This window comes from Lichenostomus cassidix, chromosome 1Aa (assembly GCF_008360975.1).
Source record: "Lichenostomus cassidix isolate B80296 chromosome 1Aa, HeHo_3.0, whole genome shotgun sequence".
In the NCBI taxonomy this organism is placed as follows: Eukaryota; Metazoa; Chordata; class Aves; order Passeriformes; family Meliphagidae; genus Lichenostomus; species Lichenostomus cassidix.
The window spans coordinates 33,606,957-33,633,077 of NC_139480.1; the positions used below are offsets into that span (position 1 = coordinate 33,606,957).

Sequence of the window (26,121 nt, forward strand, 5' to 3'; positions counted from 1 at the left end):
ATACGGAGAACGTGTTAGTACCTGGGCTCCAATAATTTTTGAGTCAAGGAGAAAGCTGGTGGCTGGTAAGTAATTTCACTTCCTTTCACCTTACTGCAACACACAATGGATTCCAGGTTGTGGCCCTTGGGTGCAGAAGGAACTCCAGCTATCTGCAAGACATTGGTGAAGCCAAACCTGTTTTCAAACCGTTGTTACTCACTACAATAGGGATCCATCAGCAACACAGTAGATGTGGATCTATTAATCCAAAAAGGCTGAAAAACCCCTATGCAACATTACCATAGTGACTTAAGTATCACTGGAAGACTACTTACTGGGTGGCTTTGTGACTTAATCCAGACTGTATGTGGAAAACCAGTCACAGAATCACAGAATAAGCTGAGCTGCAAGGAGCCCCCAAGGATCATCAAGTTCAACACCTGGCCCTGTACAGCACTATTGCCAAGAGTCACATCATGTGACTGAGAGCATTGCCCAAATGCTTCTTGAACTCTGTCAGGCTTGCTGCTGTGACCACTGCCCTGGGGAGCTGTTCCAGTGCCCAATGACACCCTTGGTGAAGAACCTTTTTTCTAATATCCAACCTAAACCTCCCCTGACACAACTTCAGGTCATTCCCTCGACTCCCTTAACTGGTCACCACATTGAAGAGGTCAGTGTCTGCCCCTCGTCCCCATGAGGAAGTTGCAGACTCCAACGAAGTCTTCCTTCACCTCCCTTGACCAGCTGGCAACAAATTGGGAACAGCAGCTGAAGACATTCAATTCAACACCTACTGACTGGGTCAGTTATTAATGTGCCGGTTTTGTAAATCTTGACCTTAAGATGACAAGCTCACAAGGTTGTTTATTCCTTAGATACATCTCCCATTAAGTTCTCCACTGTAAAACTATCATTTTAGAGGAAAAATGTAAATTTTCATAAAGGCTGTTGCAGTTTCACTTTCAGGAGAAACTTTTTGACTGATTCTAACTTACACATTAAGTGCACATCACAGAACAACACCAGAATAATCCCAGAACTCCTTGAGATAAAATAAAAAACCTTGATTTGTTTCAAACAACTCCACTGGTAGGAAGCTACTGTAACATACAATTTCTTTTCTAACATCATCAGTACTGGATAGCACTAATTCACTCACTCTTTAAATCATTTGTTTTGATTTAGGGGGACTGACCCTTTGGGCATTACAGCCTTTCCAGCCTGTGTAGCACCCCTCTCCTTCAAGTCACTATTTAAAGCATCTGCAGTCAGTCATGATTTCTAGTATCAACATACCTAGCTTTACTAAATTACTCTTTCTGATTATCTTGTCTTTCTTAAGTGCACATATATTCCAGCTGAACAGGTGAAAAGGAGAACTAAACAGAGAACTGCCAGTGTAATAGGCTCTGCTAAATTATCCAGCATAACTTAAATAGAAACAAAGCAAACAACCGTTTTTATTTTCAGTAATATGCATACATAATTACATACAAAATCAAAATGCAATCGAGTGTATACAAAATTCAAATTATTCTTGTATAAAATTTTCAAATGAAGTAGTATTAAAACCTGAAGCCACACACAAAGAGCCAAACTGCTGGCTAGCCACCTATTTCCTCTACTTCATTTAAACCAGTCTGCATGGAAAGATAAAATGAGCTGTCAGCATAAATCACAAACACTTTTCACTGTGACAATCATAAAGGTATCAGTCTCCCCGGAACAGGCAACTAGGGCAAGAGGTAATTAAAATATCAAAGTCAAGAAAAAGAAACATTCTTTTGAGTTTACTTAAAGTGATCGCTACTCCTAAATACCTGAGTTTGAAGTGGAGCTGGGGAACACCACTGGTTAGCGTGGCTGAGTTTGCTTTTTCTAGAGAAGCTGAAATTAACACTGAACACGGGTCTTAGTCTACAAGACAAGTGTTCACATCAGTACAGCTGACAAACTGCAGTACTGTACACACTGAACTCTGATAGTAATCCTGGTCTAAAACCTGTGGACAATGAACAAACCCTAATGCTTCATGTCCTTTTTTTAAACTCCTGTATGTTCTGTGTTAGTGTCATTAAGAAATTAGAATTTTTTTGTAAAAGGTTAAAACCAGTAAGTAGTAAAAGTAACTATTTGTTACAGGACTGTGTTATGCTGATGATTCATACAGTAACAAACATATATACCACAGCTGCCCTTAAGATAACTTGGTAAAATAATGCAATAGAGGTATTTGGTGAACAATGGTGCTGCCCCTGAATACTGTTCCAGGTCATACTGCATGACTGCAGCAGAATACCTTGAAAAGTAACACACAGGTTCCACAAAAAAATAGTTACCTCAGTGTCAAGAAGTGCCACTGTAAAAAAAATAAAACATCATATGGCTGTTGTGACATAGTGAATTAAGACCTAACTCTTAGATATAAAGAAAATAAATTTTCAACAACAGTTTAAATATTAATTTTCAACTGGGATGGCAAATCCTAAAACCTGGACCATATCAATGGTAAGTGAAAGGATGCTGTGGGAAACCTACAATCACATTTTTTTTAAATATACACTACAAACTATACAAAACAAATCATTTTACAGAATAGTTGTTATACAACAGGTAGGAGAGACTATGTCTTGCCCCAGAAATCTTTCCTCCTCTGAGCTCGTTCCAGTATCTGAGACGCAAGAGAGCTAGATGCTGCCGAGCGAGCAGAAATCTGAGACAACCTGTCATCTGTGGGGAAAGCAAGAAGGGAAAAAGTAAATAGGAAGATTAAATATACATATTCAAACACAGCTGACATTTTTTGGATATTTTAATGCCCTCTTTCACAATGGATGCTAAAATAGTACCACAGAGCACTTCCAATTCAATTACTTGGCAACTGGCATGGTGGAGAAGAACCTCACAAGGAAGCCTCCAGTATGTTAGGTAACTTTAAGAGAGTTACATGCCCATCTCTTGACAAACTCCAGAATGAGATCCCTATGTTCACCTGGGAATTGCCCAATTCTCCAAGTCCTCTTTACCTTTATTCTCCTGTGCCAGGAGACCTCAGGAATTGTTCCTCTGCCACTGAAACCTATACAGATTAGACTCTGGTAATAACATATTCTTGAAAGCAACTCACTGCTTCAAGCAAGGCAGACAACCTTAGAATAACATGACTAAAATATCAGAACCCGTGTTGCCAAAGAGCCCTTTTGTGCCAAATGCAGCTAGTGTGTCAAAAGCTGCTAAAAGGAACATGTCTTCTGAAGAAAAGAGAAATTTACCACAAAGACAAGAAGAACCAGCCTTTAGAAATATACTTTTGAAGGGTCTTCCTTTTGAATACAGGGTCCACTTCACACACAGTATAACTCCTTAAACTCAATCAGTCTTGATGTTGCTTGCCTGATATAGCACATAATTCTTTAACAGCATTATTAAAATGTTGCTACAGGTCTGCCAAGATGCTCTCTATGAAAAATTACCTTAATTACACCCATTCTCCTGCAATGGATTAGAAAGAACTGTATCACTAGTTTCTAGACCCCTCACCAACAAAAAACAAGAAAATTCCTCAACTCAATCCAAACAGCTCCGCTACTCTGTCAGTGTTTGAATTAACTTTTCAGCAGAGTTTCTAAATTCTTAAAATACGGTGATCCAAATAACCTGTAACAGGCTCACACACTATGTGTAACAACTACATTCCCGTGCCTGAGAAAACCGCTAACTGCACTTCAGTAAACAGACGTGTCATTGGAGTAACTCCCAGGTTTGTATGTACATGAACAAATATGGGCATACAAAATACCTGTGAGCTGGCACATTTCACCTGTTTCTGCAAGTTCATACATTACTAGTCACCTCATAGGGAAAAATAAAAAAGAAACAGCAGCTACAGCGTTAAATCTGTGTGCAGCAAGCTGGTGGGAAGCTGCAGAGTACTACAGGATTTTGCATGCTTTATGCAGTTGCACAGAAGCTTGGCTGAGCCATCTGCACCAACCCACACATTTTTCAGCCAACTGTAATGAGTAAAACAGAGAATCAGCCTGAATCTTGGTTAAAACTCAAGGAGCAAAGAAGTGCCAAGGGATACAGAAAAAAGCTTTTGGTTGGTCTTGAGTATAACTATAAATAAACTGCAATCAGATGTAAGCCTGCTCTGCCATACTCTGAGCTGAACCAAACACAGGTGATTGCAACTAGCACAGCACCACACCAGCCTCAACCTCAGACACCACACTAAGAAAAAGTGTATGCCAGATACAGTGCCTCTGGCTGACTCATGCTACCGAAAGAGTTTATTTGTGTCTGCCCACAAAAAGGCCAAGAAGATGCAGCTGTGAAATGGCTGCTCTCCCAGATTAACTTTACAATAAACAAGAAAAATAGGCCAAAACAGCAATCAGAACAGCAGGATGCCATAATACACAGAACAGAGGACAGGTGGGAAAATTAAAATCAGAGAGATCATTTTATGGTGCACATCTGGTGCTACAGTATCAAAAGCAAACCTTTATCTTAAAGTTTGTGGTACCTTTTAAGTTGCATCCAAAGTTACTGCAGCTGCAATATGGGCTGTGTGATGGTTTCCTTTAGTTGCTATCAACACAAAGGCTTAAAAATGTGTGGGCAGAAAGCAATTTTAGGTATGGAGCAAGCTACAGTAACCATATCAAGCCACAATGGTCTATTAGTTTTCAGACATATTTAATTGTTTATTCATATTACCTTATACCTCCATATTCATACTTCAGATTACTAGGTTGAACATGTTCAAGTTATTTTGATGAAAATATGCTGTAGTTATTCAGTCAAACACATAAACCAAAATTACTGCATTCAGAAACCTCTCACATTCACACAAAAGTTAAATTTTATTTAGGTTATATACACATGGCATACAATAATATTTTGGAACAAGAAATACCTTCATCATTACAGTTTCTTTCCCGAAGAGGCAACTGGAAAGTTCTCACTTTTGGATTGCCAAGATTCCCTAAGACAAAAAGTCAAAGGCACAATTTTGAATAATTTCAAAATAGACAATATTTCATCTTAGAACATTTTAAAATGTTGCAACATTATTTCCAGAACAAGAGTCTTATAAACAGCAAACAACAAAAATTCTACCAGACTCCTTTACCCTAAGCTGAGGTAAAATGATCTTGCTCCACTGTATTCTTCTTGAGACACCAATCTTTGGTACATGCTGCAAGTGCACTCGAAGTGCAGAACTAGAACTCAGCACAAATTCTAATCTTTCTGAGGAAATTCTCTGCATTTCACGTTCCCACTTAACCTGACAACTACTTCCTCCATTCTAGAATTGAAATACTACTTTTTAGCTCATCTCTATAATCAAAGGACCAAGAATTGTGGGACCTTAAGCAGCTATAGAAAGTCTTTCTGGAATGGAGACTAAGGGGATAAGGAATCTTTTCTTTATCAAATTTACATACCTACTACCCTTAAACATTGTTAAAAATGTTTTAAATGGTTCAGCACAAATCCCCCTTCAGCCAAGAAAAGATTCTTCTCAGTATCCAATAAACCTTCTAGAGATGGCTTTTTTGTTTTCTTATCCTGCAGAAATAATTTTAAGGAGCTTATCTCTCAGAAATCCACAAATCTTGCAAAATAATACTACATCATAAAAGTCCCAGTTAGTAACTGCAGCTGGAAAAGCAATTGCAGCATCCAGTTGCAGTTTAAAATTTAAAGCTGTTCATGCTAAACCAAATTATTCGCATGAGTAGCATTTATTGAAATTAGTAAGGCAAAATCAAACAGACTACTGTAATGCAGCGATACCAGTGGAATCAAACTAAGGTGGAGTTTTGTGCATATTTCCTCAGCAAAACTAACCATATAGTAGAAAAGCTTTTGTTTACAAACAGCACATTCTTCATAGAAACTGTAAGGCAGCAAGCTCAGCACTCTCTTGGCATGAACACTGCACGGTAGTCACTCACATCCTGCATCACTCTAACACAGACTTATTAAACAAAACCCACCATTATGCTGGAATTCTGGATCCTTGAGAGTCCCTTGAATACGATGAGAGGGACTCCAGCAAGGCACAGAGCAGCTTTTTGCTGACTTCAGCACAGGAGTTGCAGAGGACTGCTCTTGATGGGTGGAAGCAAGAGGAACTTGTTCATCAGCAACCTTCTTTGGAGGCCACTGATCCTGCCTAAGTGGCAGAGGATCCACAGTTCTCCGCCCAGCAGGTGGAGAGTTAAAGCGTGAAGTGGCTTCCATTTGCACATCAGGCTACAACACAGGACAAAGAAAAAAAAAAGAAAGTATCCAAAAAGCACAAAACCACAACATCTCATATACAGCCTTCCAGTACAGATCCTCACACATGTAGCAAGTGTTGACTTTACACTGTTAAACTTCTCATGAAAGTACTAAAAGGAAAAGTATTCCAAGCTTGAGAGACAGTGTAAAGAAAATATGTTCCTAATAAGAAGAGTTTAACATGGCCAGAAAGTAATCTAATCAAGAAATCTAATCTAATCTAAAAAGAAGCCAAGAGCTTCTTTTCTAAAACTGTGATTTTTCAGATTTTACAACATAACCAATTTCTCATGCAATTGTGTCTGTTTCTACTACAGAGATGCAGGCAGTTAAATGGTAGCTGTCTTTGTAAAACACACACCAAGCACAACTTGACAAAAAATATCCAAATTTTGAGGACAAAAACCCCTAAATGTTTCTGTTTTTCTTTTAGTAACTATGCAAGCTCCAAAGTAAAAGCAGCACAAAAGTAAAGGAAAGGAAGAGTGAAACTATTATGGCACATTAACCTGTCCTGCACATGAGCACCCAACCTCTCCCTCTCGAATTTCTTCCAACTCAAGCAATCAGCAGCTGTGCCCTACATCAACGGCTACAATAACATTAAAGGGAAACCCGACAGCCAACCTTTTTTCTACAAACAGATCCTATGCATTTTAGCAAAAAAACCAAATTGACATAAATCTAGTCTCACTCTTGCAGTCTCAACTCCTTTGTTTGACACCCTAAAAAAACCTATTTACTCAGACATATGCCTTTTTTAGTCACAGATACTGACAATTTTAAGACAGCAAATAACAATAAAAAGACTTCTTAAATAAATTATTCATTATTACTTAAAAAGCATATTCCTAAAATTCATAATGGTAAGTCTGTTTTCTGGCTCACCTGGAAAGACCTTTTTTTTGAGGGGTTTGCTGCTAAGTTTCGCTTTCTCTGAAGGGAAGATGAAGACTTGAATTTAGGAGCAGACACTAGAGCAGTACTTCCTATTGTATTGGAAAAAATTTAAAAATGGTTTATTACATTAAATAACCTAATAAATTAATTCGGTTAAGTATTTTTTTTCTTTAGTTCTTGAAACACTGCTTTGCACTTAGAAGTCTTTACCAACAGCTGGGGTAGTGTGATCACGATGAGTCCTCGGAGTTCCTCCAAGAGCTCTCAGCTTCTGAGTAGGAAGCCTGCCGTCTGTCCTTGAGGATACAGAAGAATCTGACACAGCTGCAGAAGTGTTCAGCACTAAGGCATTCTCACTGAAAAAAAATGAGTAATGATTAAAGGATGAGCTAAGGACTCAGGAGTCTTGCACTCAAGCTTTCCTGTTCTAATCCATTCCGACAATGAAGCATAAGGCAAGATAGTTAAGGCCTTAACACCCCAACAACCTGTAAACACCTGCTTGTAAAGGAGAGTCCTGGATTCCAGCTCTTAAGCTTCAGTTTTTGTATTTTAAATGGTCTCAAGCTACAAATTCAGGCTCCCTCTGTCCCAACATACCCTGATTTATTGTTGCGCAATACAGAGGCTCAACAGGAGGGCTGGAAAACTTTGAACCCAGAAAAACTTTGAACATGGTTGCTGCCTTAGAGGTGGAAGTGTGGGTTTGACATTTTTCAGTCAATGTGGTGGAACTGAAGCCAAATGTCCCACATTTATGTCACGATGATAGCCCCCAGGTTATTAAATACATCAGCACTACCACTTCAGTCTTCTTTCTCCAGGTGTGTTTCAAAAGGGGGTGGGCAGCACACTCACAATGTCGAGGAGCCTGAATCTATCAGTGAATTATAGACCCATCTAGGCAAAGAATTCCTCATTTCTAGCTCTCAATAAGGTGTAGATAACATGCAAGCATTAAGCTGAATGGCTGAGTCCAGTGCACATCCCGGAACACACAGAACCACATTGCAGGAAGACAGAAAATCATCAGTGCCAATCAGAAACATCTGTGAACTAGATAACCTCTAGAATTAAACAGAAACTTAGGAAGGTTTTCCAGCTGATGGCTTTGAAATTTAATTTAGTATCTGTTGGAGTCTAACATCTCAGTTTTTCTTTGCCTGGGTTTTGCATACATGGTGTTATCCCCAAAGGAGATAATTACAGTTCCTTACCTTTGATTACTGCTGCAACACCAAAGATGAAACACAATGAGGAATGTAACACATGTAGCTGACATGGTAACAAGGGTCAAAGCTATTCAAAATTAAATGTCTATCAAACTAAAATACTGTCCTACAAAAAATGGTATGCAAAACTTGCAGAGTAAAAAGCCAGAGACTTCTGTAACTAGATACAATTTGGATCTCTCAAATGTCAAATACAGTACTATGCACATACTGAGCTAATATCTCATTATTTGCAAATACTCCTCCACGTTTTTCCCACACATGCTTAGTAATATAATCACCAGTGATTACTGGATATTAGATTTTTTTTTCTCCTAAGTCCTTTATCTTTGTCCATCAAATTTTTTAAGAAAAACAGATACCTAAAATCAATATTAGCATGTATCCTGTCCTATCAATCCTAAGCTGTCAACTTGAAGCAAACCGTGCGTTTTAATCTTCACTAAACTTGGCTGCTGTGTAATGAACAGTCTGTTCTGACAGGCCCATACTCCAAATTTCATTGTTTTGGAGAAAAACACTAGAATCATTAATGCATCTACAAACTTCTGTTTTGCAAGTCAGAAATGCAGTATTTTTAATGACAGATCCACTTCCATCAAACTTAAACTTCTCATTCCTTATCATACTGTTGAAAAGAAAAGTAGTGTCAACCAAATTTACTCTCTTAAGTAAATCTGATAGAAAACCAGAAACAAGTTAACCTATAAATTTCTGAGCTGTCAGAAGAAATATGTATACACACACACACATACACCTATACATAAAAAAAAAGTTGTCTTTTACCCTTCAATTTTCTTATCTTCTTTGGCATCCTTATTGTTTTCTTCTAATTGCTGGGCCACAACTGCAGGCTGCTCATCTTGCTTTTCTTCCTCTTTCTCTTCCGTTGATTGCTGTTTTTCCCTTTCTCCAGTACCTTCTGGTTCATCCCAAGCTAAACGTCTTTTGACTGGAACAGTTAAAGCATCTGACATGTTTTTCTTCGTGCTCTCCTGATATGGTTGTTCTCTGGAGTCAGGTTGCTGTAGCACTTTGGGGCTTGGTGCAGCCTCTTTTTCAGAAACACTGGGTAAGAAGGAACACAGCATTTTGCATCAATGATTTGCACAATATACACATGTCTATGTAGAACACACTCATCCAGTTAGTTCTTTGCAAGAAGTACAGCTCAGACATTAACAAGTGGTACAGTTGACATGATGAATGGTTAAATTGCCACTGACGTTTTAACTGATGGTTAAGTACAACCCATTTTCAAACTAGATTTTATAAAAACTCCTTCTGTATCATCATTTCTAAAAATGCAATGTAAATTAGGGCTGTATTTTCAATTTAAAGAGCAAATTAGATTATGAGAAGTGCCCAAAAAGCTATTTCCAAACAAAGGACTGTCTGATGGCATAATATTGAAAGCCAAGCTGTTTAGAAGACCCCTCTTCAGGCAGAACTTTTGAAAGGCTTAAACTCCCAACTACTGACAGAAACCAATGCAAATTAGCCCAGTGCACAAAAATGAGGTCAGTAAGCGGATCTGCATTTCACAGAAGAAAACAAACTGGTAAACAAAAAAATTTATGCCATACTTAGTATCACATATTATGGTGTAATAAATACTATTTTACATGTCTTCACTAAACCCCTATTAGAGCTACTCAGGCAAAATGGGCAGATCTGTCCCACACACATAAGAAAGGAGTGTGCATACAACAGTCCACAGTGGACTACAGAACCATCCAAGGCACTGTTTTTAAATATCAGATCACATTTTGTTAACACACTAATTCTGAATTTTCCTAGCAAGGGATTGAATATCTGCCAGTTCTGACAGCCTTAAAAGAAAGAAGAAAATGGATGTACACCATTCCAGTTCCTACGTCTTCAGCTCTGAACTAAGCAGACTCAACCATAAAATTAATTACTCCTATCAAGATCAATAACATCTGAGTAGGCAAAACATATTTCATATCATTCCAGTAAAATTCCAGAAAGAATATTACTTCAGTATGATTCAGTGCAAAATTCTTCCAGACTTGATGAGACTAAGGCTGCCACACTAAAATGCATTTGTAGAGTTACAAAGGAGCAACTTTCTCTTCTTTCAGAAGACTGGACTGTGCCTTGTTTTCAATTTGAGCACAAATCAACTGACATACCTGTGAAAAGATAAATGCCCTCATCTGTTCCAGAGAATTTACGTATCACAGAATAGTAGAACAGCCCAGGTTGAAAGGGTCCTCAAAAGACCAATCAGAACAACCCTCCATGAGGAAAGAGAGCCTAGATGACGACTGAGCACCCTGCCCAATTTTATCTTGAATGCAATGAAACATTCAAGATCCCACAACTAGGATAAGCCTATATTCAGCATTTTGCTCTGTTTCAAAGCTGCACATTAACAGGCAGGAATGATGACCTTACCCAGCAAGATCTAGTGCTCTGATGTTGTTGCTGATTCCTTCTTCCTCACTGGAAGTTGAGGACACATCCCACAGACTGTTGTTATCAGACAGGATCTGATTGAAATGGTATCGGGAGAAGTGTGTTCCCTCTACTCGTTGTCTGTAAGTCTTTGCTCTTTCCCGAAGTTCTCTCACCTACACATCAAGTTGCAAGTTTCATAAGATGCAGGTCTGTTTAAAATTCACTATTAGGCTACTATAAATACTTGCATTAGCTACTGGCAGCTAGAAGAGAAAAGCAAGTTACTCATAATACAGGGCCAGCCACAGCACAAACATTGCATGCCACAGTAAAGGCAACAAAAGGAAAGCAAAAATAATATATTCAGTAAGCACATACTCAGTAAGCATGTTTGAGCCATGAAGCCAAAGCAAAATTGTCAAATACTCATTCCATGAGCACAAGAATTTATGCAGTAACTATGAATAAGTTTAGTGCTGGATTCTAATTTTTCCATCAGCGCTCAGACATAGTGCTCCAAACACTGAAAGAGGAACTTGGATGCAACCAACCTCCATATACCACATGGAATTTAGGGTGTTTTGAGATGCCTAAAGAGAAGAACACAGAATTATTTTTAATTTTCTTATTTTTCCTCTCAACACTCAAGGGTGATATTGTTATTATCACCCTTGTAACTTTACTTCAGTCAAAGTAAGAAATTAAAGACTAAAAACCTGTCAACATAGCTCTATGCTGCCTCCCTCAGATTCAATAAAAAGCTCTAAAACAAGTATAGTCAGCACTGGTATTCTACCAGTTTTTTGCCAAACTTGAGGAAATGAATTCAGATTTCTAAGTGTCAACACTCAAAAATACATCCATCACTAATCTATGATTATTTTAACTCTAGAGATCTATGTGCATATGTAATACTGAGTTTGTATGCTGCAAACACTGTAACTGTCTCTAGCTACATTAATCTTAGTGAAAAGCTAAGATTAATACAAGAACTCTGGGTGCTATTGTATGCAAGATACAATATCAAAATTATTCCTTCTAGGCTATCAGTAACTGTAAGAATGAGATACAAAACTGTTCAAGTGACAGTTTTACTCCAAAAGAATAAAATAACCCCCTTCTTCAAACACTATACACTATCATTTCTACATTTAAGACAATTTAAACACCTGCTGTCTTGTGTCCTTCACCTAAACACAATTAAAGTGCAAGAAGAAAAAGCAAAACCAACAAGTTTACATTTAAATTATTAAAAATAACTTTCTTATATCGTGAATTCTGGTTTACTAAAAAAATGGTCCACAGGAAGTAAGTATTTTGTCAAAGAGCAAGAAACTCATACTAACATTTCCCCTAGTACATTTTCACAGCTTTTCTTTTTTATTCTTCATGAGAGATTTCACATCATTCCTCCTGCAAGGAACAGTTAGTGGGCTAAATTCAGCTAATCCCACTGAAAGTAACTGGATGCAGCAAACATCCAGCGAACACCCCACAATTTGACCCACTAAGCTTCCAAAGAACAGCCCATTAAAAATATATGCTTGACATTTTCAAAGGAGAATTTGAAGTTTGATGTGCAAGTGGTTTACTGGATTACTCATCTTAAGCAGAAGAATAAAAAATTAATTATGATAGCCAGAACAGAAGGCATGTAAATCCAGAGCAACAGGGTACTGCAGGGGGAGGAAGAATACTATGTCTCCAGCGAATTGTGAAGAAGTACAAAGGACAACCATCTCCTTCAGCGACTCAGCAGGCAGCATTAACTCAGCAGGACACAGGCCCTAGAGAGTCCTACTGTGATTATGAATTGCCCACATTAATTTTTCAAAAGCATAATTGGAAGAGATTTTTTTTTTGTTTAACTGCTGAAAAGCATCCTTAGTAATAAATTGCAGAGAAGCAGTCTACAAGTAATCACTATGGCTAAGGTCACACCAGGATTCCATTATGGCAGTTGCCTGGTTGGACCCAGAACTTCAGAAAGTCTGCTTCAGACACAAAGTCACCCATGTGCAGTCCCAACTAAGGGAGATCAGTTGGAACTTATCATCTACTTACTTAAGCCAAGCAAGAAATATTCTGTAGGCACTTTCATGGGGATGAGTCTCAACAATCTACAAGATGCAGAGGTTAGATACACATTGGAAGAACATTTCATTAGTATGAGAAGATATGGAATCATGTAGAAAGCAGGACTGTTGGGCAGCCTATACTGTGAATGGCCAAAGTACCTCTGTTACTTTACAACAAAACCAATGCACTTGCCACTCTTTCAAGTTATGCATACTTTCATTAATATGCTGTTAATATTTCTCAAATGTCTGGATTCTTTTTTTTGCCACAACTATGAGTGAAATATATTATTCAGTCCTACTTTGTTAGAGAATAATAGAATATCCCAAGCTGGAAGGGACCCACAGGGATCATTGAAGTTCTACTCCTGGTCCTGCACTAGACACTCCACGAGTCACACCATGTGCCTGAAAGCACCATCCCAATGCTTCTTGAACTCTGTCAGGCTGGTGCTGTGGCCGCTTCCCTCGGGAGCCTGTTCCAGTGCCAAACCACTCTCCAGGTGAAGAGCCTTTTCCCAATATCCAACCAGAACCTCCCCTGACACAGCTTCATGGCATTTCCTCTAGTCCTGTCACTGGTCACCATAGGAAAGACATCAGTGTCTGCCCCTCTGTTTCCCCACGTGAGGAAGGTGTAGACAGATACAAGGTCTCCCCGCAGTCTCCTCCAGGCTGAACAGACCAAGCAACTTCAGTGGCTCCTCGTACAGCTTCCCCTCAAGACCCTTCACAATCTTTGTTGCCCTTCTTTGGACACCCTCCAATAGTTTTATGTCTTTCTTATACTGTGACACCCAAAACTTCACACAGTTCTCAAGGTTAAGCTGTACCAGTGCAGAGCAGAGCAGAACAATCCCCTCCCTTGCCCAGATGGTGATGCTGTGCCTGATGCCCACAGAACACACTTGGCCCTCCTGGCTGCCAGGGCACTGCTGACTCATGTCCAACTCACCACTGACCAGGACCCCTTGCTCCCACCGTGCCGCTCTCCAGCATCTCATCTTCCAGTCTGTACGCACATGAATTCCTTGTTTTGCTTTGCTTGCATGCATGGCTTTTGCTTTACCTATTAAACTGCCTTTATCTCAATTCACGAGTTCTGTCAATTTTACTCTTCTGATTTTCTCCCCCCCACCACTGTGGGGGAATGAACAACCCTACTGCCAAGTAACTTCTTTCTAGTTTCCTGCAATTCCCTTTGAGCAGGAAAATTTCTGTGAAAAAGTCTGATGTACCCAAAACACATCTTGACAAATGTGGGAAATCCTTGGTTTTTCATACACTCTAATGAAATGCCACATGTAAAGTTGAACATCCATCCTCCACTTGCAGTCTCCCCACTCTTTCCCTCAACTATAGTGCAGTGACTCCTCCTAGCTGACTGTGCCACAAACACACTCTATCCCAAGACAATGCATATTTAGCTGCCTACCAGTCAGCTACTCTTGAAGGTGAGCACTGCTCTTTATTGGTTTGAATGTTTCATGATGCAACATCAACAAATTAAAGTGTTATATGCCAGAAAAATGGCATAATATTCTACAGAAACATTCAACATACCACTTGGGCTGCACGCAATAGTTCACAACAGTTCGCAACCTTAGTTACAGTAAATCTAATGCATATATCAATGCATACAAAATTAAAATATTGCTTCTTTTCAGTCCTCTAACATCCTCTTGAGGCTGTTTACACAGAATGGATTATCTCATGCATGCATACACAAAACCTGATTATAAATCATCTCATGCTTTAATATACTTTAAATTTTTAGACCTACTTCTCACTGCATATTTTCTATGTATTCTATAAATATTTCTTTTTGCTAAAAGGAAAATTACTTGCTAGAGTAAATCTAGCAAGAAAACACAGAACTGAATGCTACCAGACTACTCCTGCAATTCTCAGAGAACCTTAATTTCAAATACTCAAAGCTCAGCAGCCTAGAACCATTTGCTCCTGCTCTACCTTCCACATCACCATGGACCCAACTGATGAGGAAGCTCACATTTCCAAGTATCCGCCACACAGGTAGCACTACAGTGTCTCACAAAGGCTCCCTCTATCAGCTGGGAGAAGACTCAGTCAATGCAGTGAAATCAGAGAGCTGCAGAACTAGCTCTAGCAGCTTCTTAGCACACTGTTAATGGTTTTGATTTACTTGACTAACTCCGGAAATCAGACTTAATAATGCTAAGTAATGTTGTGGTCTTGAAGTTACTCAGCACTTTCAGAGCTCTGTCAACTGAGTTCCTATACAGTATAATATAGATTGCAGATTCTGAACAAACTACAAGAAAATGGACAGATTGACTGAAACTTGCAAGAAAAATTCTCAATTTTATGTTGTCTATGACTGAATTCAGTTGATTGTTTGAATGGATTCAGCATGGTAAGCTAACTGAGCCTGACTATCAAGCCAACCTAGGCTGATACATATGTTGTCCTTTTCCTTTTTATTCCCTTGGAATCTCCTGTCATTCAACTCTGTATTTTGAACACTTCTGCTTGTGAAAACTGGGCTGAACATCTATAATAAGATCACCCCAAGAGACTCTGTTCTGAATGATCCTGATCCTGTATGGGAAACAAAACTTCTGCTTCACTTTGCGTCACATTAATGTATTTTTTTTAGTCTCACCATCTCTTTTTTTTCTCCCTATGTATTAGACTGACTTGCCAGAATCTAATTGTCTTTGTATACTCACCTTTCGAAGCTTGAGTCATTAGCATTGCAATCTCAAATTTGAATCTTATAAATGCCACAATTCAAAATTTTTGCATCTAAAAATCAAAACACAAAGCATACTCAGACTTCAGATTTTCTAAGAACACTCACCTGGTTGTGAGCTTTACTCTTAATACGAATCCAAGCTCCGTCTTTGTAGAAATACTGGGCTGGAGACAAAAATTTTGACCTGTATTCAGTGTTCATCTTCCTAAGAAATCAAGAATGAGGAGAGAAAAAGAAGAGTAAAGCTTGATATCCAGAATACTCTTTAAGAGCACTTTTAAAGTTTCATCAACAAGCATAAATATACTTGCACTTAAATGCCAGTGAGATGTAAGAAAACACATGCAAAAACAACAACTCAAACCAATACCACTAGCAAAGCTGTGAAAAATACACAACTAATACACAGTTGGTGGTCCCTCAAGAAGTTACTCCTGTTGCTTTCTCCTGGAAACACTTCCACCAGAAGCTTTTGCCCTGACAGTCAAATCAGCAGAACATAATACACACATCAGCCTCAATTACTTCAATGCAAAGTGTGGGACCTTGATTTAAATCACGGATGAAGGTACATTTAAGTAAAAAAGCCTGGTTTGGCATTAATGTGTCTGAGACATTTCCTCCTATGAACTCTACTTTAAAGGCACTCTGCATATGGGTGGGGTGAGCTGCTGGTGCTAGAAACATCTGACTGCCAGAACACTGGACAGTATAATTCATCTGACTACGTCCTACTGGCTTTGATCTTCAAGACGCCTCAGTACTTGAAAAGATGGGCTCATTTTTTCCTTCTGCCACACACATACAAACACAGAAAAATTAACATCATCTAACCTATACCAGGCAATAAGGAGTACAGCTCCTTAAGCACTGAACTCTGGATGTATCAGCTTAAATCTAAAGACACTTTTGAATTTAACCATGCTTCAGAACATCACCAACTTAATTTTAATATATTCAGCACTAGGTGAAAAAGCCCTATTTTTCAATCCTTTTTCAGAAATAGGTCATAAAAGCCTGAAGTCAGAGAATAAAATGAACCTTGTAAAAAGAAAAATACCAAGGTCAAAAAAACCATTTATAGTCAAAATTTCTTCCAATAAATTAGTTTCTTTAAAACTGACAGAATTCCTTCACTTTTTGTTGCAAAACTAATGGATTAGCTCAAAAAACACACCACTGCTGTGCCTCAATCCCAGTCATTCTGCTGCAAAAGCAGGACATGCAACATAGTTTGCATATAAGTAAAAATCCTGCCTGCATATTGAGAACTTGCACATTTTGACAGCTACTTGCTCAGTGATTGTTTTAGAAAATTTTGTCGTGTGCTACTACACTGAAGGCGTAAAAGGCAGAAATTTGCCCTTAGATGAAAAAAGCCCTAGCAAATGATCAAGAATTTTGCACAGTACTCACTGCAAAATCGACAACAATCTAATGCACAGAGTATGAAAACCAAATAGTTAAAGGTTTTAGCTATACTATATCCACTCTCTTTTCCATAAAGCAATTTTATTTCATAGAATTTTGGGTGATCATTTTGTAATCAACTTCCAATATCAAACAGCATTCAAACTCTGGTAAGTCTCCTCTCCTATCTTCAATCTAATGCCTTAACACTGCCACAAAGAATGAGAGCAATTGCTGGGGCATACATTAAGCACAAACACAGGAGAGATGGATTAATCTATGCATTTTAAAGGCTACTTCTTGGCTTTTATTTCTCTTGACATATCTCATATGTGTATGAAATAGAAATACAAGTTAAATTCCTGCAATGTAGGCATGCGGCAGAAAAAGATACTTTGATAGCATTCAATAACATACAATTTCACTTCATTTCCATGCTTGTCAGATTACTCTAAATAGGACAGATTTCTTTCCTTCCCTTTATCTCATGTGTTTGCTTTTGTAACTCAGGCACACAAGGCCCTGCAGACTAGAATAAGGAGACACCAAGTACAATCAATCACCACAGTTTTAAGGTGTGGAGTAAGCACAGCAGAGCAGTTTGAAAGGTGACTACGACTTCCAAAGCAGCTGCTGAAAGTTTAGCAGCAGCACTGCACCAATTTTATTTCGTTCATGTCAATTTTATTAATACCACTATTATTGCATCACAAGGTTCAACTGGAGTGGTTACAAAGCTTCCACTTCTGCTGCCCAGAGAAGAGGATGGAAATCAACATCAGGTTTAGATGCACGTACAAGGAGCTCAATCTCAGTGCTGCAAGGGGACATTTGCCCCTGCAACTGCAGCATGGTGTGGTTAAAGGTCCATAGTCCATCATTCTAAATACTAGGCTGCTGTACACCTATTCACTAGTCTACGTTTTCCTATTTTATACATACCCACGACTTGTATGTAAAGTGAGGGGCTTTGGACTGCTATGTTGCTTATTATTTTGTTTAGGATGTTTCTGTTCTGATTTCCCTTGTTTTGCTGCATCTTCTGCTGGTTTTTGAAACGGTTCTTCCCTCTTACTCTAAGGCAAAGATAATTTTAAAAATACCACATTAGCAACTAACAATCTGAAAACCCTCATATTTCTTTTGACATCAAGCTCTTGCAAATAGTTAATTTTCTTTTAGTGTTAGCTGTTTTGCATGTTTAATGCAAACAAGAATATCACATTTTTCTGTGAACACAAAAATAAACTAGCAAAATGCCAAAGCTAAGGTTGAGCGCAACATTCTATTGGCTAGATGATCCATTTTGTCCACTTTACAAAATTAATTTAACATGAAACACAGAACTAAAATAATACGATACCTGCACATTCTAATCTGAGTCCAAAAGGCAATTTTTTTGTTTTGTTTTATAAATATTTAGATTGATTTGTTTAGGTTTTACACCAAAGATTCTTTTTTCTCTGATTATTTCACTCTCTCAGAAATCCCATGCGTGACTTCTGATTCTGCTAGAGATCTTCACAGATATTGTTCAAATTCAATTAAAAAAAAAGGTCCACCAAAATCCGCCACAACTTTTTCAAGATATTCATCAGAGAAGAGGTATTGGTATAAAAAACCAGTCTTTTAGACACTTTCACAAAAATTCCCCTCTCATGACTTCTCTTACTTCATTTATTAGCTGTTATCAAAAAAACAACCTGAAATTCTAATATTAAAACCAGATAAACACTTCCTGCAAACCTCAGACTTTTCAAGCTTTCTTCGTATCTACTTAAAGAAGCAAAAGGGAACATAAAATTTCTCATCCCCAGATGGGATTTAAAGAACTGGGCAGGTCTGAGTCTTAAATGATAATACCTGCAAGCCAACAATTGCCCTCTGAAGTACCAACGGCTTAACCTAAGCCAAGGCACTGCATGTTAAGTACACCTTTTGTCCAGCAGTGCTCCTAGTGAACACCTTGTCTGACAATGGCCCTTTCTGTTCTATCAGCAACAGAGATGGGCAGTGAGGAGATTTATATTAACTGGGAGCATCACACAGCTGGTACAACCCAGGCCAGAAGATTCCTAAAGAACCAGAATGACAGCTTTATGGAACAGGTCCTAAGGGAGCTGACTCAGAAAGGCAAAAAAGGAAGGTGTATGCCCAGTGGAAGCAAAGTCAGGTGACATGGGAAGAATACAGAGATACTGCTTGCTGCTCTAGGAAGAAAATTCACACTATCTCTGATTTTTGACATTCAAAAGGCTCCATACCTCCCACCCAGCCCTACTGCACACCAAGATACAACGCTGACACCAATCAGCGTATAAATCAGAGATTTAGATTGCAGAAACTATCCTAATGACTAAAAACAAAGTGGCAATTGGGAACAAAAAAAAAAAACAACCTACTTCAAAACTCTTAAAACTTTATACTGAAAAAAATGCACTACAGGAACTACAGAATCAACTACAGAACCCCCAATGAGCAGAGCTGTGCAGTATTATTTTCAGTCTTTTACAGCAAAACCACTGTCGAGTTCAGTATCACTAGCAACAACTCTACAATATAACTAAAAAACTTCAACATAAACCCACCCCTTTATAGAACAGATCAAAAATACAAAACTGCTACTAAAGTTTTTCTTTCAGGGAAATATTTACTTGTTCACAAACCAGAAATTCTTTCTCTTCTAAACCACCTCTTTCTTGTGGACTCTTAACAGGAGGAGACCCTTTGGAATTTCTCTCATATGCAGTTTCAGAAGTAATTTCAGGAGATTTAACCGGAGGTACGGAATTCTTTGTGTTGCAAATAAGCTGCGTGGGAGGAAGAAAACAAAACAAAGAAAAAGAAAGTGTGACTTGTTTACCTTAAGGCTAAATTTTCAAAATCTATTAACTTATTCACACAAATACACTCACACATGAGCAGAGAGACAGTCATCTGTACAAATACAGCATGTGTAAACTAATGAACTTCTGCGAGAAATTCAGGAAAATTTAAATACATTTAAAAATGACCAAGTCAGATACAGTTAAACCTGTGATTGAACTGTTCTTACTGATGTTTATTATCAGAGGGTTTGTTTTTTTATTTTATTTTTTGTTCACCTTCAGAGCTGTAGGTAGGATCATGTTTTCTTAAAGGCAAGCCATAAAACTTCCAATTGCATCCTCAGTGCATGTCCTGTCCATAAGTAACAGAAAACTGCCCTTAGTTTTCTGGATGTCCTGAGAGCTGGATGCTTAGAGCTTGGGCAAATTAAAATACACTATTTTTCAACCAACACAGTACTCTAAACCAAGACAGAGAATTTGCCTAATATGTGGTCACGTATCATCTCCTCAGGGGATTCCAAATTTCAAGACCATACCATATGTGTGAAGAATGCATTTTCCATACATTTTCCACAAGAATTTATGTCTGACTTATAACCTAACTTGGATAACTTTGTTATTTTACCAGAATCTCTTCAACGGAAAGGTATTATCAGTATTCAGGTATATTATCAGTATTCAGGTATATTCTCAGTCATATCAACAGTGAAGAATATAAATTTGTTAATACGTATAATTTTTATCATTAAATTTTCCCTAAGTTCTACTTATCCAGAGAGTACAACGCCTACAGACTTATTCTCACTGCTTCTTATTCTGTATAGGCTTTGAACAAAAGTTTCAGAGTCTTTCTTCTGAAAAAAGCACAGTGTTCACAAGCATCAATAATGGAACTGATTTCACACAGAATCAAATGGAATTCTCTTTGACTTTTTCCGTAAGGTGTCTTTCTGGGATTCGCCTCTTCCTCAAAAGGTCCTGTAGCTTCTCTATACCACTGTCATGTGTTTCAGTGAGTTTTCATTGGATAAGGGATTGCTGGGAAACATAAGCTGCAGTAAATCCACCTGCTTGGCACTCCAGCAGGAAGACAGGATAGTGATTATCTTAGTTATCAACATCTATTGTCTCTGAAAGCTGCTGCTGAACAAATCCACCACCTGAGGATAAAAAGAGCACAGCATTTCTAGTAATCCCACTAATGTATATGCTTCTAGTGAAGAAACAGAAGACAAATACAGTAGTGCCTATTTTACACTGTAAAATTACCAAAAAACTGAGTCTTCTAGGTCTTGATCCCAGTAACAGTTAATTCAAAACATGAAGCAGTCTCACATTCAGTTACTCTTTGTGGTCTGATTAAAACTACAGCATTTTCAACCCTACAAAGCCCAAAAGCTCATGAGATGTATTAAAATGACACAAGAGTATCTTAAAATCAGAAGACTCCACTTTCAAATATAAGCTGTTCTCACAAAATAATAAAATGCTAAAGAGACACACTTTAGTGTTTAGAAGTATATGTGCACAGAGACGGACACTGAGAACCAGAAAGTGGGGCAACACAGATAAATTAATGCAAACGGAAGAAAATCCTGTTAAAAAGAACAAAGTACAAGGCCTAAGGAGAACAAATAATTAGACCTGACCACAATAAAGAACCACATGGAAACAAATCCAATTATACTACACTTCTGTGTAGTGAGAGAGAAAAAAAAAAATCATTAAACAACATTAAAGTTTGTCGTTCCCCCACCAAAAGAGAAAAAAAGGAAATCTTTTTGAAAGGAAAATTTTGCAGATACATAAAAGAAAGTATTAATTTGCTTTTTGGATTCTCTAAAGTTACCTGTTCAGCTGCAATTATTGGTGACTTTTCTTGAGGACTCTTCCAGACAAACTGGCTTTGATATTCAGAATTTCTGGGCAAAGTTTTTAAATGTGAAATATTTATGTCTGCTTTCCTCTGAAGGGCTCTGTGAAACTGACAATGTAAAAAAAAAAGGAAAAAATAACAATTCTTCCCTTTCCTACAGTGTTTTGCAAGTCAGACATCTTTCAACACACATTTTCAAAACAATGATTGTTGAGTTTGGTTTCAAGAACAGAATTAATGCAAAGTGCATTTTCTCATTATCATCAACAACCCCAAAAATCTATTTATTATTGGCTAAATCCTTGTTTAATTGAAATCAACAGTGATGACACATGAAGAGCAAATTTCTATTGAATTAAGTTGCACCAAAATCTGATCTCAAACATACTGTTCTCCAACAGAGAAGCAACAACAGAGTATCAAAATACAGAACTAAGGAAAGAGTTAGACAAAAGAGTCTGAGCATGTGTGTGAAATTACCATTAGTAATTTTTAGATAGGTCAATTAAAAAAAAAAAAAACTACTCCCTTACCCCATTACCCATTTTTTCTGATTCCTTTTTTGGAGATGAAAATGCTTCATTTTGATATGGTGGAGCTTCAGAGGGTGATTTCCTCATGTTGTTCTCTGCAAGAGCGAGAGCTGTTTCACCATTAGAATCTACCAAATGTGACTGAACTTTTGGGGGGAGTCCAGGTCCTTCTGGTGCTTCAAGTTTTTCTTGATTCACATTATTGTTGTTGTGGTCTGTGTGCAACTCTGCAGCTTCAGTTTCCAGCTGGTCATTCAAGTCACAATCTGCTGTCCATTCAAGGGACTTTGAAATCTGTGGATTATGGTAAGGTACCCTTCTCTTGGAAATGAATTTTGGTTCTCTCGTGATTCCTGAGGAAAAGCCATATTAGATTTAAGAAAAACATTTTAATGAAGACATAATATCACTCTATAACAAGAATAAACTGGAAGTTTATCATACAACTGATTACTAGAAAGCACAGTTTTAGTATCTTGGAGCAGTGACAGAAATGAAATATGGGCATGACTGTGAAGTTCTGTGTTCTTTCCCATCTGCAAATGACTTTCCTTTCCACTAAAGAGACGGGAACATGGTGCTCCAGAACCAGGTTGGATTAAACCCTATAAAGCAAAAATGTCCACACGACAATCCTGTACAAATTGATCCCGGGAGCTGAACAAGAAGAAAACTAACACAGCCAGTGAAAAGAATGTGGCTAGCACATACAGAACAACCAACCTTTGGGGACAAAGTAAGCCACAAGCACTTCTCATTACACATGCACAACACACCTTGCTCAACAGGCTCTCTCTGACTGGGACAGATCTCTATCCACCCGCAATTTAAGACCATCTCAGATAACTGATAACTTTTAAAGTATCAACACAAAAATATCTCCAAGAATAGAAAAATATTTGGTAACCAAACCAGGTGTCAAGTTATTTTAAGAATTGCTGGGCTTTACACAGGCAGGTGAAAATAAAATTACTCCACCATTTTAAAAAGAGTATTGGATGACTGAACACATTCAATGAGGGAAATCATAATCCAGTTCAAAGTGCTCAACTGAGATGAAAAAACTAGTGAAAGCCCCTAACTGGCTGATAGAAATACCTTCTGTGAGAGAGACCCATCCCAAGAAGCACCAATGCGGAAAGAGAGAACAACCTATGGTGAAAGATACATAGAATGTCCATATGTCTGACTACACATATAGGATAGGAAAATCATTCCAGTGACAAAACACTGGAAAAATAGCAGAAAGGCACTCCAAGCACCTGCAGCTGTCAACTTTTTGCTGTCATGTTCCAAGTGATTCTTAAAACTGCCAATTATGTGATTCAACACGAAGAACCACAAGTAAATTACCAGTAACAATCTGCAAATCCTATGAGGTACCAAGAATGACATTTAAAGATGTGGGAGGTTAAATGGCCAGAGAAGAGATGTGAAAATTAATACAAACATGTAGAAAAACTACACCAAGCATGCACAAAACTGCCATTACAATGCAAGAAAGAGGAGAAACTGCTGTATTGCTAACTCATGAGTTTACAGCAAGTCTTGTAAAATTTGCAGTTTAGTTTGACTGGAAAATAAGCATAGATTGGCATTTTAAAAAGAAATTAACATTCTTAGATGCTTAAGAACTTCAGAAGTCGTGAAAATTACAATACTCAATAAGAGGTACCCATACATAGATCCATGTGCTAGGGAAAGCAAGGTTAAAGAAAGATGTATTTTGCAGTACTGGAAGAATGCAATAATAGATATAAAGTATAATATTTAGCAGAATTTATTTATTTATTTAAATGTCTAGCACCTTGACTAAAAAAAACCCTACTGCCAGTAGACAGTTCTTAATTACAAGACCATAATTTAAAACACTTATTATTTTAGGAACAAATGCATTGTACTCTAATTACACAGACTGCATAGCACAATTGCACTGAACTGCACTTTTTTTTTTTTTTAATCTGCCTCGTGCCACTACAATAATTACTATTTTTACGAGTCCTTTTCAAAACACTGGTGCTGTCATCACTCTTCAGCTTACTCCTCTTCCTCAATTCCCTACAGGCCTTTCAATCCAAATGCTATTTCCTTTTTCTTCAGCTTTGTATCCCATTTCCTGGTCACGATAATGTCTACAGTCCTTAAATCCTAGGCTACAGTATCACAATCTTTTCAATTCAATGGTTGACCTTCTCTTTCAGTTAGCTGTACCTGTTAAGTTCATAACAATATTACTTTCACAAACTTTGTCCCAAGTTAGTCTCCCCTTAAAAACTGAATTCTATTTACTATTTCTGTACATCACAGATAACCCAATACCACCCTCTACACACCCTATATGGGTCAACACTATACCTGCTGCTCACGTTTGAGTCTTGGCTTATGTTGCATGTCAGAAACTACCTCTTTTAAAAGGTTTATATAAATAGCACTAACTGAAAAGAGGGTCAGCCATAAAGAATATGAAGTTTAAAAACACGCTCTAAATGACGACCAAGACTATACTTTTAATTTAATTACAAAGTGGACAAACTGTAGACACCACCAGTTCACTGTGGCCACGCACTCATCACAGCAAACCCTTCTAGGCCTTGGCCGCAACCAAGGCGGCAGCTTTCAGGGGCATCAGGACTTACCAAACTGATCCGACCGCAGTCCTGCCCACAACGATTTCTGCTGTTGGGAAGCGCTACAAAGCTCTGGGCTTCTCCATTTGAAGTTTCTCTTGTATTCACTCAGTCCCTACAGCAAACAGAGAGGAGTCTGTCAAGGCACCGGTGCATATCCTGCTCCACTGCTCCTGTCGGTAACAGATCTCCGAGGGGCGAAAAACACCAAAACGCTGCTGCAGGATGAACTAAGCTGGCAGGTTGCTCTGCATCTACCAAACCCACCCCAATCGGAGAACAAAAACTTCTGCTGAGGTCGAAGCATTTCATGTACCAAAAAACAACATAAAAGAAAACGCCCCAAACCAAAAACATGTATCTCATGCCTTCAAGTAAATAGTTTCAGGAACAAACATAGCCTGGGCTCGCTGTGACCCGCACGGCTGAACTCTTTTTGTGTTTACTGTGACGTAGCGCAGAGGCCTCCCCTCTCCCGCTACCCAGCACCGGCCGCGGCAGCGCTCCTGCCGCCCCTGGGCCCGGGGCCGTGCTTCAGCGGCCCCCGCTCCCGTCCTGCTCACCCTGAACCGCACGGGCATGGTGCAGCCGCGGCCACCGCCCGGCCGAGCCCCCCGGCCCCGCCGAGCCCCCTGGCCCTCCGCCGGCCCGGCCCGACGCACCTCCCCTCGGCTCGCCGGGCGCCTGCGCGCTGCCCGCCCCGGGCGGCGGGGAGTGCTGGGCCGCGCCGCTGCCCTCCCGACCCTGCCCTGGGGCCGTGGCGGCCGGGCGGGGCTGTAGCTTCGCAGCGGGTGCTGTCGCCGTGTTGTCCACATTAAAAGCCTGATTCCCCGGCCGTGGCAGGGTAACGGTGCTGTGCGGCCAGCGCTGTGTGTCCGGGGAAGTACGACGGGGAGGCACCCGGTGCTCATGCATCGCAAGGCCGGGGGAATCTTAGGTGCCTGGTTATAAAGAAAGCACTCGTCCACGCACGCAGCTTTACGTTAACAGCGTTTCGAGAAAGGAAAGAGCTTCAGGTTCCTACCCTTGTGGAGGCTTTGCGATGGCGCTGCCGGTCCGCCTCAGCCGGCCTGGCCACCCTATCAGCACATCCTAATCCACCCTGCTCAGACCTCCCCGCGGGGACCGCTTTTCTGACTGCCTTGCCCCTGCTAATCTCCATCCCGAGTACTTTAGACTGTATCAAATTAA

The 26,121-nt window shown here is 39.1% G+C and overlaps 1 protein-coding gene across 4 annotated transcripts; it reads right to left on the reverse strand.

The window, feature by feature from the left end:
- Positions 1-1,416: 1,416 nt before the first annotated feature.
- On the reverse strand, positions 1,417-26,117 carry SAXO6 (stabilizer of axonemal microtubules 6). Of its 4 annotated transcripts, none has more exons than XM_085044601.1 (15): positions 25,955-26,117; positions 24,940-25,045; positions 22,304-22,656; positions 21,744-21,878; positions 19,730-19,873; positions 18,006-18,139; positions 15,759-15,858; positions 11,390-11,428; positions 10,836-11,011; positions 9,201-9,482; positions 7,393-7,538; positions 7,171-7,271; positions 5,994-6,252; positions 4,907-4,975; positions 1,417-2,715 (listed from the first exon to the last, which is right to left on the reverse strand). In XM_085044601.1, exons 1-15 carry the CDS (start codon positions 26,090-26,092, stop codon positions 2,609-2,611), a joined length of 2,289 nt encoding a protein of 762 aa, XP_084900727.1. In that variant the 5' UTR covers positions 26,093-26,117; the 3' UTR covers positions 1,417-2,608. The 4 variants fall into 4 exon arrangements, with proteins under 4 accessions (XP_084900727.1, XP_084900726.1, XP_084900742.1 ...); XM_085044600.1 differs by having other exon boundaries at positions 19,718-19,873; XM_085044616.1 differs by lacking the exon at positions 25,955-26,117 and adding an exon at positions 25,494-25,573.
- Positions 26,118-26,121: the final 4 nt, after the last annotated feature.

Bases quoted from the DNA above. Each gene is read 5' to 3' on its own strand.
- SAXO6 (XM_085044600.1), bottom strand. From the start codon at position 26,092: ATGGAGATTAGCAGGGGCAAGGCAGTCAGAAAAGCGGTCCCCGCGGGG. The intron at 6,253-7,170 runs GTGAGCCAGAAA...CCTGTGTTGTAG, and splicing joins CAAAAAAAAGGTCTTTCCAG to CCTGATGTGCAAATGGAAGC. The intron at 4,976-5,993 runs GTGGGTTTTGTT...TTTTTGTCTTAG, and splicing joins TCCAGAATTCCAGCATAATG to GGAATCTTGGCAATCCAAAA.